Source organism: Pomacea canaliculata, linkage group LG12, assembly GCF_003073045.1.
Source record: "Pomacea canaliculata isolate SZHN2017 linkage group LG12, ASM307304v1, whole genome shotgun sequence".
NCBI lineage: Eukaryota > Metazoa > Mollusca > Gastropoda > Architaenioglossa > Ampullariidae > Pomacea > Pomacea canaliculata.
The window spans coordinates 12,882,026-12,894,949 of NC_037601.1; the positions used below are offsets into that span (position 1 = coordinate 12,882,026).

At 42.7% G+C, this 12,924-nt stretch overlaps 1 protein-coding gene across 1 annotated transcript; it reads right to left on the reverse strand.

The window, feature by feature from the left end:
• Positions 1 to 152: 152 nt before the first annotated feature.
• Positions 153 to 2,138, reverse strand: LOC112553147. The gene is made up of 3 exons (XM_025220171.1): positions 2,010 to 2,138; positions 1,221 to 1,358; positions 153 to 609 (listed from the first exon to the last, which is right to left on the reverse strand). Exons 1-3 carry the CDS (start codon positions 2,059 to 2,061, stop codon positions 467 to 469), a joined length of 333 nt encoding a protein of 110 aa, XP_025075956.1. The 5' UTR covers positions 2,062 to 2,138; the 3' UTR covers positions 153 to 466.
• Between the last annotated feature and the right edge of the window lie 10,786 nt (positions 2,139 to 12,924).

The following is a 12,924-nucleotide window of genomic DNA, read 5'->3' on the forward strand; positions in this document are numbered from 1 at the left end:
GTGTGTGCGTGCGCTTGTGTGCATAGTTTTTGTGTGTGGTCTAGTTCTGTGCATGTATGCATATATATATATAGTGCAATATCTACCAAGCAGAATTCACAGACAACCTCGTAAACGATAATTACAACGACGCATGACAGTTTTCTTGCAGGTATTTTATTATTTTTCTCGAACCAACACATTCTTCTTGTCGTCACTCGTTTAATCAACGATAACATGAAGTGACGACCATGGATTAGATTGTGGGCAGCAGAAAAAGTTTGCTAAGGACATATACAGAAAATGTTTACTGATTAACACATATAAGATGCTTCCTAGCCTCCCCGCGCCTAAAACAGTTACGGAAAGGAGAAGACCTGAAGACTACGATTTCTTGTAAAAACAACTTGAGGAGGATTTCAACAGAACTAACATCCTATTCTAGAAGTGGTTCGTTCTTGCGAAAATACTAGGCGTGCAAAGTCGTCTACTCTTTGCAAAAGCACATTCTTTCGAATATCATAAAACCAGGTCGGGTATTAGGAGGGCAGCAGACAGGGGTTCCGTTGATTGATCCCACTTCACCCTTGGGGCGTCCACTGCAGGCGAGGCCGCTCAGGCACTTGTGCACTGTGCAGAAAAAAGAAAGAATGAGATTCACTCAATCCTTCAACACTTCATGTGACAAAATGTATTAAAGGACAACCTGACGAAAGTTCATCAAGTGTCAATTGGCAGATGCTCTCTAGTCTGAACCTGTTTCACAGTCAAATGTTCGTTCTTAGATATTCTATATTCTGCAGCCTTATATTTGGATACTGTCTTCCTCTCATTCAGTCAGCTTTAGGGATTCCACTAGTAGATGATAGGGGCTACAGCACGTTTTTTGAACCTTTTGCCGCAAACACCTATTTCGCAACCCACGTTTGAACCGCGGATTTGAGTTCTCTTCTTCTTAGTTAAGATCGAACCTATGATCGTTGTCCCTAGGTTCACACCGTGAAGTATCGACAGTTCCAACGTGGCTTTAATGTCGCGCTCTTGGTCTTAGTTCTTAAAAACGGTTCGTGAACAGTCGATTCTCAACTTTCATATTTGGCATTGCTCTTCTGAGCTCATCATACTTTAAAAAAAATTAACAGCAATAATTGTCTTGTGATTTGTATTCTGTAAAATATTTTAACCGACCCCGTGTATCAAAAGACTTCGGATGCGATACTGGGTGAATAGCGTCGACTTACCCGTGCTAGGAACACAACACTTCTCTTTGGGATTAGGACAAAGACTTCTGGAAAGTACTGCCTTTCCACTCCGGCATGAAGCATTCAAGGGCCGACAGCCGAGTCCATGAAATATATCGGTACACCCAGATGCATGAGCTGGAACGAAAAAGAACGGATGGATAGATAACTGCAAATAGTCTTCACAAACATGTTTCTACATCTACGCCAATAAAAGAATGTAAATTCTAAATTCTCCAACATAAATTCTAAATGCTCCAACTCGTGAGATCAATCTGTGGGTTCTAAACCTTCTGATGTATCATCACTTGAACCACTTCCCCACCGCCATGTCTTGTGGCTGCGTGCTGCTGCCTCGTTTCTTACTCGGTTTGGACATCTGTCAATGAAAGATCGGGTCCGGCTAAACAAGATTATTCAACTCTCAGGCAGATTTATGCATAACATTAGGATAATATTTTCAGTTGACACACCACAGCCCGTTGGTGTAAAATCATCCAAGAAGACCAGCACTTCCTCGCTCGGCACTTTGCCCACCTACTCTCCTGTAGAAGCTTTAGAGACTCGCAACAGCTTCAACCCTTCCGCCATCTGACTCCTGAATGCCAGAACTGGTGGAACCGCCTGTTAATCTATATGTTTCAGTAATCATTGGCTCTTTACTCAAAACTCTTGCTCAGTTTTCCTTTGTTAAATACATACAGCCTTATAAACAAAGTGTCATGTACCGCCTGCAGAAAATAAATACAAAGACATTCATCATCATAGGAGCATAAAGGTCGTACATACCTGAGACAAAGGCAAAGCCAAGAAGACAAAGAACAGTCCAAACAGAAGCCATGTTGGAAGTATGAGACTGTCGCAAATGTGCGCGGTTGGCCGACCCTGACTTGTCCGGTTTTTTTTATTATTATTTTCTTGACGATCAGAAGAGAAGAGCTTCTACCTGTGGTCGCCTTCTTGTCCGTTATATACACCTCGCTTGTCATACCTGCAGGTTGGTTGGTTGCAACATTCATCAGGAAAACGAGGTTTGGGGCAGAGTAAAAATTTCATTCTCAGATGTTAATAGCCGGACATCCTGGCAAACGCACACACACATACACGCATACACGTATACACACAAGAACACGCAATCTTTCTCTTTCACACACACACATAATTCCTGTGCTTGTAGGATCATTTGAATCGGGTTCATGAAATTATGATTTCCTTCATGAACTTTTAGCACAGCCCAGTCATGACTTTAAAATAATTATGACCTGACAGTCATAAGGTAGCAGTCACGTTACCCACAGTAAATGTGGATAATAACTGTTATGAGGTCCTATAGAAACTTATAGAAACAAGCACTAACCTACGATGATAATCTGAAGGTTTGTGTCTTGCGCAACGTTTACAGCGATGACCACAGGACTAGGGAGATACTGATGTATGTCTGGTTGACAACATCAGCAACATAAAGTACACTTTCGTAATCTTTCCTAACACAGGCAAATCATTTTCACAACAAAAATTTGAACTTGTACTGATGTTTTCAAATTTCAGAAAAGTGGTATCAGAGAAAAAAGAAAGTAAATATCGTGTGTGTCCTTCCATTGAATGTAAGCAAGACACCGTCGTCTCATGGACTGAACCAATGGTCTCAGAATCCTTTGAGGAATTGACTTTTGTTCCTTTTGACACCTGTAACTCAGTGGATATTTGTGTGTCCGCGCTCATTTGTCGTTCCAACGGGGCTTGGACCGTCTGTTGGTGAGATGCTATGGAGCTGTGTGAACATGGAGGTGAGTAGATCATTAAGGTAAGATTTCATCTCAGTGAAGTCTTTGTTTTGGTTCTGCGCTTACCACTGAAACTGCCACATGGACCGTAACTTCATCTTTTTCTTCTTCTCATCGTTTAACTCTAGAAAACCTTTTCTTTTCTGTCAAGGGCCATGAATTTAGATACTTATAAAATCCCTCGTGGGCCATATATTTTGATTATCCTAAATAATAGTTTCTGCGCTTTAATAATAATAGTCATTATCTTTATAGAGCTCTTTATCCCGCCATTAAAAGTTATCTCAAAGCGGTTGACAAAACAAGTACATGTACACAGACTAATAAAACACACACACGGACGCGTTGTCTGTGGAATGTCACCGGCAGGTGAAGGACGTGGACCCAGGTGAACAACTGTCAGCGAGGTTGAGATGCACCACATTCTCAGGAACAGATGTAAAACTCATCACTATCAACATCATCATTGTCGTCGCCATCTGAACAACAGAAATATTCGCGGAACCTCACCCAGGGAAAGACAACAAATTTATGGTGGGGGTTTGCGGAGAAGTTGTTTCCCTTAGATCGCACTGTTCAGGGTGGGTCCAAACGCAGCCTCCCACAACTAGACAGAAGACTTCCGCACAGCATGAACTCGACATTTGCATTCATGGTTCTGGATGTGATCTTGATCTGAGCTTCCTGGTGAGAAACTGAATTGAAATTTTATTTATTTATGTCTAGCATAGGCACGTCACACAGTACTCATGACGATACAGACACAAGCTAAGGAACCGTTGCACTCCACACCCCCACAAATGAGAAGAATAACCGCAATGGTAATCAAATGAGAGAAGCAAAATGGACAGAAAAAAAGGTTGTTGACTTGGTATGTCAAGGAAGAAAGATCAGGACAAGACAATGGAAATAAGCATTCTCGAGAAAAGGAGAGGAAGGAATATAATTTCTTCACAAAATTTGACCCTTTTTTTTCATTGTATGTCAAAACACAGATTCTGTCGATAGTATCAGTCTTCAGGTTCGCTGACCCGTTAATGCTTCATGGAAAAGGCATTTGTGCAATTGACGATAATAATAATAACAATAACATGATTTTTTTTCAAATTTGCATGTACTTCGCAAAACACTAATGTTCCAACACCTGACCCAGTGCACCACTTCCTGTCTACCAACACACCAACATCAACATTTACACAGCAAGAGGTCAAACAATCGAGGCTAGATGAGAACATGCACTCACTAAAGTAACACACGTTCCAAGCTCTGTTATTAGTTGTAGTCTTGACGACATACCCGTATCAACGAGGACAAGAATTCGACTTCTTTCTGAATAAGTCAATGTTTGCAAAGTTCTGTATCTTGCAATCGCAAGTAGGGGAGGAGAGGGAAAGTGAAGGGAAGGAAGCGTTCTCAGCTCAATAAAGCCCATCCCTCCCCCCAAAAAACGCTTCACTGCAGGGTAGTCAACACTTTCTGCAAAACACCTTTCCATTGGGAAAAAAAAGACAATCAACGTCTGGAGCTTGAGTCTTCCTAGTTGCCCATTATCCAGACAGTGCTAGGAATGGAAAGACTCTTTCTCTCTGCAGGAAACTGTGGCAGCAGGGAGTTCCTAGAGGTGCTGATGGATGGGCCTACATCATTGCTTGACAAGGCTTCTGATCTTCATGCGGCAGAAGTACCCTGAGAAAGATAGGGCTGGTACCTCCATGGTGTACTCCACGTCTGAAGACATTCTCCAGAATCTCTAACCTCCGTACAGCATCGTGCCCTACCCCACTCCTTCCACAAATCCGTTTGAATTTTTTTATTATTTTATTTTTTGAAATCTTTCTCACATATTGCGAGTTTTATTCCTGGGAGCACTGGGACTCACCCTTCACCCTCCTCTCTCTCGGCGTGAATATCATTTCAGACAAAATAAATAAAAACACTCTCGGTGTGTTATCAGGCGATTTAGAAATTTTTTAACATAATCATGTGCCTCTACGGGCTCTAATCGCCAAACTGCTATCGTGAGAAAAATATTATCTTGGGGATAATAAATATTATCTTGAGGATAAAGCCTGCAGTCACTTAAATCGTCCAGGAACTTATTTTTACGATTTGTCATCCGTTTTCTAATTGCGACATGCATCAACTGTCATCCTGTTGCCCTGCCCGTCCCTTCCGATGATTGCACGAACGCATTTATAATGCTTAAGTTTCATTTTCTTGATTAAAAAAAAGTCCCTGTAGTATTATCTTCCGCTGATTTTTTTAAAAAATAATTTTTCTCTTTTTTGCTTTCAAAATATTTTTTTCTCTTAGTCATGCCCTAATTTCTTTGGTCAAACTCTATGTGTCACTACCTCTGTCTTTGTCTAAATATTCTGTATTTAAAAAGTCATTATATCTTTTTATGGATTAGCTGAGTTTTGTTTGTTTTTGTTTCTACCATTTTTTATTCTCTTTTTGTCCGCTACATTTCTATAATCGTTTCCCCTGAAGTAACATTTCTATTGCAAAGAACGAGAAATTATCCGTGTTTTTACGTGTTGATTAATCTTTCTCCCTCTCGCTAACTCTGTCTTCTTCTCATTTTGTCTCATTCAGTGTCTTAGTATCTTTTATTCTCTCAGTCACTCCACACTGTGTTTACCCAAATATTTTTCTGTCAACCTGTTTTTCTTTCTTCCTCTCTTTATTGGGCAGTTCGGTTAACAATGTCTGTCACCGACAAGGATTGGCTGTCCTGGATTCAGACCTCGTCAGGGACGCTGTTCTCTCTCTGCACATGACCCATGACCCTTGTTTACAGGGCTGGCTGATTATTGCGACATAGCCTTATACCATGGACGTTTAAAGGTGGATTGCTGTCTGTCTGCCAAGACCAAGCGCTTAGCCTTTGCGAAGTTCTCCACTGTTAGTCTCGGAATGTGATAAACTGGAAGCTTTGTGCACACCTGCCATCGTTTTAGTAGTTAACTTGAAAAAATCGTCTGCCAGTCCAATACAAGTTCGTGGTTATACTATTTCTCTCTTTCTCTCGCTCTCACTCTTTCCGTGTCTCACTCTCCATTCTGTCCCTCTCACTCCTCCTCGCTCTCTCCGGTTCTGTCTGCCTGTTCCTCTCACCCTCAAGATAAAGACCGAATTCTTTCGCTGATTGCCTGCGCGACTCTGTCTGATCTGGCGACGGCGTCCTTTGACTCACGAAAATGAAGCAAGCCGCCGACATCAAGGCCAGGCGGAGGGTCTGCATACCTGCACCAGGTAGTCATTACACTCGGCGGGTCCTCTTTCATGCGGGACTCTTTCTTGCCAGCATGCTAACGATAGCTGACTCCTCTAATAATGCGCTTTATCTGGTTCGTGAACCAGCTCTTGCTGGCAACGTGTCACGATTAATATCGGCCACTATTCGTCACGGGGTGGATACGTGGTACGTCACGAGCCACGTGACTGATTTCTCCTCTCTTTCGTCACCCTTTTGGCCCACGGCTGTCTCTCATTTCTTTCTGTACTTCCAGAACATTTGTCTGCGTCAAAGCATTAGGGCTTGATTTCCATTCACAATGGAAACCTGTTGCATGATGGATACAAAGTGTGAGGAATAGGAAACGTGTTATTATATATAGCATGCTTACAACGAAATATAAGAACTATTGAAACCTTATTTATATCTATCATATGATGCAAGCAAAGTATGGTACACTTATATGGTGTGTTATGCCCATGATGGCGATAATATATGATACATTGAAACCTTTTGTTATACTTGCCACGTACTCGCAGTATGGTCAGTAGAAATCTTTCGCTCTATCGCCCCGGCAGGAAAATGTGATAAAATAAAGAAGAACACAAATAGAGAAGAACACAAAATTTCATCACACCTGTCCATGGAATTTTGACCTCTAGCAAAAAATAAAAATAAATAGAAAGTGATTGGAAAACAAATTTTATGGAAATATTTCCAAGCTTTTACAAGGAAGAATAAACCGCACTTCTATTCTGTAACTCTAGCTTAACGTTCTCTAGGGTTCTCTTTCCTTGTTTTTGTAAAGCCAAGTCCTCCATGCGCAAGGGGTGGCTTTCAATAAACAGCCCGCTGGACCAGGGAAAAACTAATTAACTGTTGAGCGCTACCAAAGGGACGCTACTCTCAATTTACGTCAGCAGACGATCGAAGTCGCGTGATGAAGATGGCAGCTGGTCCAGGCCTCGGACCCAGACCTTGTTCTTCCATTATCTAATATTCCGACACGTAAACTGGTTATCAGACTGTTAGTCTCATAATTGGATGATTCATCCTTGTAATATGCAGCTCTCCTGTTGCGCGCGCATCTTGGCGAGGACAGATCTCAGGGCGAGATTACCTTATTTTCAATCTCTGCGAAGTTTAGGCCCTTCTTGAGTATCTTTCGAAAACTTTCACTTGCAGCCTCTTGATCGTGATAAGGTGACGACGGTGGAAATATAAATTCACGGTTGGCACGATAGCGGGGGAGATAACTCATTTGCGCTATCTTTTGGGTGGGGAAGGGTTGTCTGCTAGTCTGAACAGTTTTAGAGGCAGAGCTCAAAGAAATGTAACTCTCAACATTTTTTTTCCTAATTTTCTGTCATTATAGATTGAAGTTCATTATACTTTCAGTTGAACTGTAACTGTCACAATGTAGCTCTCAACTTGTGTATTTATTTTTTTAATTATTATTTATTTCTGCTGACGGCCATCTTTTCTCATCATGACCAGAAAAAATCCCTTTATTATGTCGACCAGCATTGTAGTCCTAGACATTTTCTAAAATAATGAAGGTAGGTATATCATGTGGGCCATGATTACAATCCACAATTACTTGGTTGCAGTCTAGGTCAGTAGCTGCTTATACAACTTCAGTGGTGATTAGTAACCGATGACACTGAGCAGCTCACGAAGCAGCAACAAGGTTTAGAGTTTAGTATTTGGTGGGAAAGTGCTTCTACACTCTGGTGATTTCATCTCACCGGCTTTTCTCCTCCTTCTACTCCCAACAGCAAAGAACTGAGAAGAGAAGTGCAGCAAACAATATGGCAACGACTGGACATGAGCCAATGGCACGGATCCACGAAAAAACCCGCTCGGGTAGGTAAGGGGCATCAATCTTGAAAGATTCCTACGAGATAGAGATAGCGCACTAAAAGAAGCTTATACGACCCCGTCCTGCGAGCCGACCAGATCTGAAGCGAAGTTTTGGAGGAAGAAGACCCTCAGCAGGTTTACTTTTTTGTGCCGAAGGACATAAAATTTAAGCTCCAAGTGATAGCTGGCTCAGGAATCCGTTTCATAAAGTGGACGCAGACGACGTTCTCCGGAGCAAAAGACGTTTAACTGCCAGGGCCAGACGAGACTCGTTACTGCATGTTGTGTTTATTCAGACCCCCTTCTTTGGCCGAGATGATCACAGTGATGACGATAAATCACAAATGGAACACGTGCGCATCCTTAAGACAACAACAACACAAAGAACAACAAAACAGTTGCTTTTTTTAACAGACAAGGTCGTAGTATATTTCCTGGACGAAGGTCCTCAGGCAGAGCAGCAAGAAACATTATTTTTTAATTTCCGGCTAAGTTCAAAACATAATATTGGAAACATACACCGAACACGTTATGTGGAAGCTACAGACGGAAAGAGGAACACAGTCAGTGGGTGGGGTGAAACACAAACGACATAAATATACATTAATAACAAAACTTGATCTTTCAATTTTGTAACGGGAGTGTTGGATGTGTGGTCAACTTTTTTCGTCGATTATTGTGCCTGAGGGTGAAGCTATATCAAATAGTGGCATACCTTGTGGATGGCAACAAATATCTAATCTTAGCACTCTGGTGTACAATTTCAGCTTTATTATTATTTGTCAAACACAGAATAAATTGGTCAATGATCAAGAACGTGGCTAAAGTCGTTTGGAGACTGCTGGCTCACCTCATTACACCAGAGAGAGGACCCTAAACGAAGTAGCCGGGTATAGAGACTGTTAGTCAACGAAAAAGTTGTTTTTCTCTGTCCATTCGAATTGAAAATTAAAGAAAGCCACAGGCAACCCAACACACACAGGAGGATGTAGCTCCGCAAGTTGATGATGATAAAACCAGAACAGATAGTCAAGACAGAAAAAAACTTTTTCATTCAGCCTGTTAGGACAGCCGTGGGACAGATGATGCTACTGACCCGGAGGTAAACTAACCTCAGAGGCAGATATTATTGAATACTTCTGAACTATAGCTAAGAGAACATACGAGATGTTGCAGAATGTGTTGGTCCAAACTGCACCTCGAGAAGAGCTGGCTTTAGGCCACACACACCACAAACTGTAGATAAAGTTGAAAGTGCTCAAAGGGGAAAGTGCGACAGGGCTGTGCTTTAAGTCTTCTCGAGTTTAAAGGATTTTTTTTAAAAAATATTTTTTAAGGGAAGGAGCTGCGGGTTTTTTCCTGCTTTATCTACCCTTTCCGACAGCATTCCAACTTCATGAAGACCCTTCTACATCTGGTCAGCTGATAGACCATGAAATGGGGTAGGATAGTTTTCTCTTGGGACTGGATATGAATACTTCTCTGGTGTAAAGAGATGATCATGTTGTTGGCGTTTTGTTTTCGTCCACCGTCCCCAAGGAGACAGAGAAATCAGAGGCGAAGAGAGAACTCGGGAGAAAGAAGTGGTGGACAGACTGACCTGGTGATGGACAAACAAAGTAACAAAGAAGCTTAAGATATTCTGTTGATAAGGAGCATGGGCAGACAAAGCAGCGTGTTCAAGCATGTTCACAACAACAGACATTTCTCAGTGTTCACCCAACTCTTCCCAATATCTTTGAAGAAATGCAAGTCTTGGCGCGTGCGTGAACAAACAACCACACACGCAGACTAACGGCATTTTTCTCCGCATTTGCACGTGATGTATGTCATAAGCGCTTGCCAAAACGAAGTGGGTTAGCGATAGGGAACCCTGATCATCTTGATAATTCAGAAAAAATAGTAAGAATAATAAACTATATAAATTAAATAAAAAGGCAGCGACACGTACAACATCCCCTCAGTGCCAGCGAGTCTCGGGATAAGAGAGCGGCAGATAATTCCGCTCGAATAAAGAAAGTTTTAACGATGGGGAGGGTGTCTGTTGTGCAATGCTCTCATGTTGTCCCCCACCCCACCCCTAACTCTCCAAGATAAACAAATTTTTCTTCGTCTAGCTGCAGCGTTTATCTAACGCAGATTTATGTCGGAGAAATGTGTGCTTAATGAGGCTAGATACGGCGCCGCACAGCCCCTCGCTGCATCACGTGACGTGAACAATCCACGTGCATCTCACGCGCTGCACGTCAGCCTGCTGTACAGGTAATGGGGCGGGTGAGACATGCGGATAAATATATCGACAGGTCGCTGCAGTCAACAAAAGAAACGAGTAGGCATGTGAGGAGGGAGGTGAGGATGCTCGGGGGGAGGCACACAATCATGCTTCGTTGTAATTACACAGACAAGAAGACAAAGAATTCTATGGTAGCAAAGAAATGTTCTGGATGATGATGAGGAGGAGGAGATGGTGGTGATGTGGTAGTGAAGCTGTGTGAGGTGAACATGTGGTAGAATAAAGCACCAGAGGTAGTAGGGTGAGGATACCCACAACTGACGTTTGAACCACCGTACCACTCACAGAGATGAGAAACATGAACTGATTAACGTGCGTGATTAAAGATAACAGATAATTGCTTTATAAAAAATTATTCAAACACGAACTGTCAATAAAAATGTTTTATACCTGTGCTAAACATGACAGAAAACTTCATTGTTTTCCGTGAAAGTACTAAGGACTAAACACTCGCGGAGGAAAAGAGAAAGACTCCGGCAGGCAGAAAACGAATGGTCGCGGGAGAAAATGATGAAGAGCGGCTGGTCGGGTGTGTGGAGGGGTAACGAAACATCATTAAAAAGATGAGAGAGGCGTCTGTAGGGATGGTATATGTGTTAAAGGAGTCTGATTTGCCCCATAAGTCACCGGGGCTGTCAGGAGGGCCGTTACCCGAGCTGTGATGAGCCGGCACCGCAAACACGTCAGCTCCGTGCGTGCAAACCCGCGAGCTGCGCGTTCCAGACCCACTCTGGGTGGGTGGTCTTTCCCCTGCTGGTCACTTTATTTTCCACGCAAAAATAATAAAGGGAGGAATAATCACAACCCAAACCCTCCCTACTCCATCCATACCTCCACGCTTCGCTTATTTTTTTGTGTGACGAAGTGCAGCATACCTTACTGGGGGTTCTTTAAAATTTATGACGACCCCAATTAACATCCAAAGCGCAGCTGCCGCTAAGAGAAATCTACTGGCGAGGCAAAAACATCTTTGGCCTTGCCACCCCACCACCCAGTCTCGCAGCTTGCCTCATGCTGACTCTCCAGCCTCTGCTTTCTTTCATGTAGACTGTAGAGTATATCTCTTTGCTTTCATCTTCTTCCTCGTGCAGGCCCGCGGCTCGGAGTCGGTGTAGATACGTGTCGTGAAGGGAGATTACCCTCGAGGTACATTTGTCACTTCCGGCTTTGTAGAGCGATCGTCTTTCAGAATCCCTGCTGTGGGTCGTGAACTGTGTGTATGTGTATGTGTACCCTCGTTTCCTCTACACACAGACTACCGGGTGTGCAGGGTATGTACGCTCGATGTATAAGGACCTGTCGGGTAGGACTTAACCGAACTAATTAAACAACCTCCACCTGTGTCCTGTCTGTAAATCATCTGAGATTAGAGTGCAGGCGGATTAGTCCTGGCCACTGCACCGTCTGTGGATCGGAAGGAAGTAAAAATGAGAATTCCGCGTGCTGTCTGGGTAGGGAAGGGGTAGGATATATAAAGTGAGTGAACTTCTAACAGGTTGGCAGCTGTTTTCTTCGAAATCCCAAGGTTTACAGACAAACTACAATGTTTTGATATCTGCCGGCGATGATAAAAATGACGATGAGGTTGAAAATTGAAGACAAATCTGCGACACTTCTGAGAGGGCTGCCAAAGTCGTAGCCATAGACAAAGGGCACGAACACGACTCCCCTCGAGGCTTCCTTATTCTGGGAATGTTCATGTAACTTGGAACAGAAAAGGAAGGACGGAAATACAAGGAGGAATGGAGGAACAAGTGTGACAAGGCGATGACAAAACAATGACATAAAAAGAGGAACGAAGGATTGTCTTGCATTCTATGTTTCACTTCCTTTACGTTCTATCATGTTCGTGTCGTCATGGCTACCACACTTGAATTTTTGTGAATTTTTTTTATAAAATCTTCTAGACAATCCTTCAGGGGAAAGAGAGAGAAAGACAGATCCACTAACACCGTAGACATCACAGAACACAAAAGATAAAATACTTTTTTTTTCTTCAAGACAAACACGCACACACAAGATAGACGATCGTCTCTGGCAAAGCTCACAGCTATTTCGGATCATCCTGGTTTAAGAAAAATTACAGCCGACAGTCAGACTACACACAGTCTTGTATATCTTCCACTCGCCACTCCCTGTCTTCATGCACACCAGGAAAAGCATTCTGAAAAAAAAAAGGTTTGTACCCAATGATGACTCTCTCCTTACAGACAGTAGTCGGCAAAAGTGTGAATTGTGATTCTTCTAAACCGAGAAGTTACACCACAAAACCAGAAGGTACTCAAGTCCTGTTTGCATGCTCCAAACACGGAGAGATGTCTGGAAACAAAGTGTTTCTTTTATTTTCTAATTAGTCCCGGATTTCAAAAGCCGGTTTTCGCGTGTAAATTTACTATCGGGGTTAATGCTCTTATGGCTGTCAATTAGAACATTAAGTTAAGCTTGATTATCCTCCACCAATGTCTGCAACAGCCGCCGCCATCTGCTGGCAACGAGAGGGAGGTAAGCTGAAGAAAGCCCTCT

What these genes read in the sequence shown, in the direction of transcription:
- LOC112553147 (XM_025220171.1), bottom strand. Translation starts at nt 2,061, where the DNA reads ATGGCTTCTGTTTGGACTGTTCTTTGTCTTCTTGGCTTTGCCTTTGTC. An exon ending in TGGCTTTGCCTTTGTCTCAG is followed by an intron (nt 1,359 to 2,009) that starts GTATGTACGACC and finishes TTTTCGTTCCAG; the next exon opens with CTCATGCATCTGGGTGTACC. An exon ending in GTGTTGTGTTCCTAGCACGG is followed by an intron (nt 610 to 1,220) that starts GTAAGTCGACGC and finishes TTTTCTGCACAG; the next exon opens with TGCACAAGTGCCTGAGCGGC.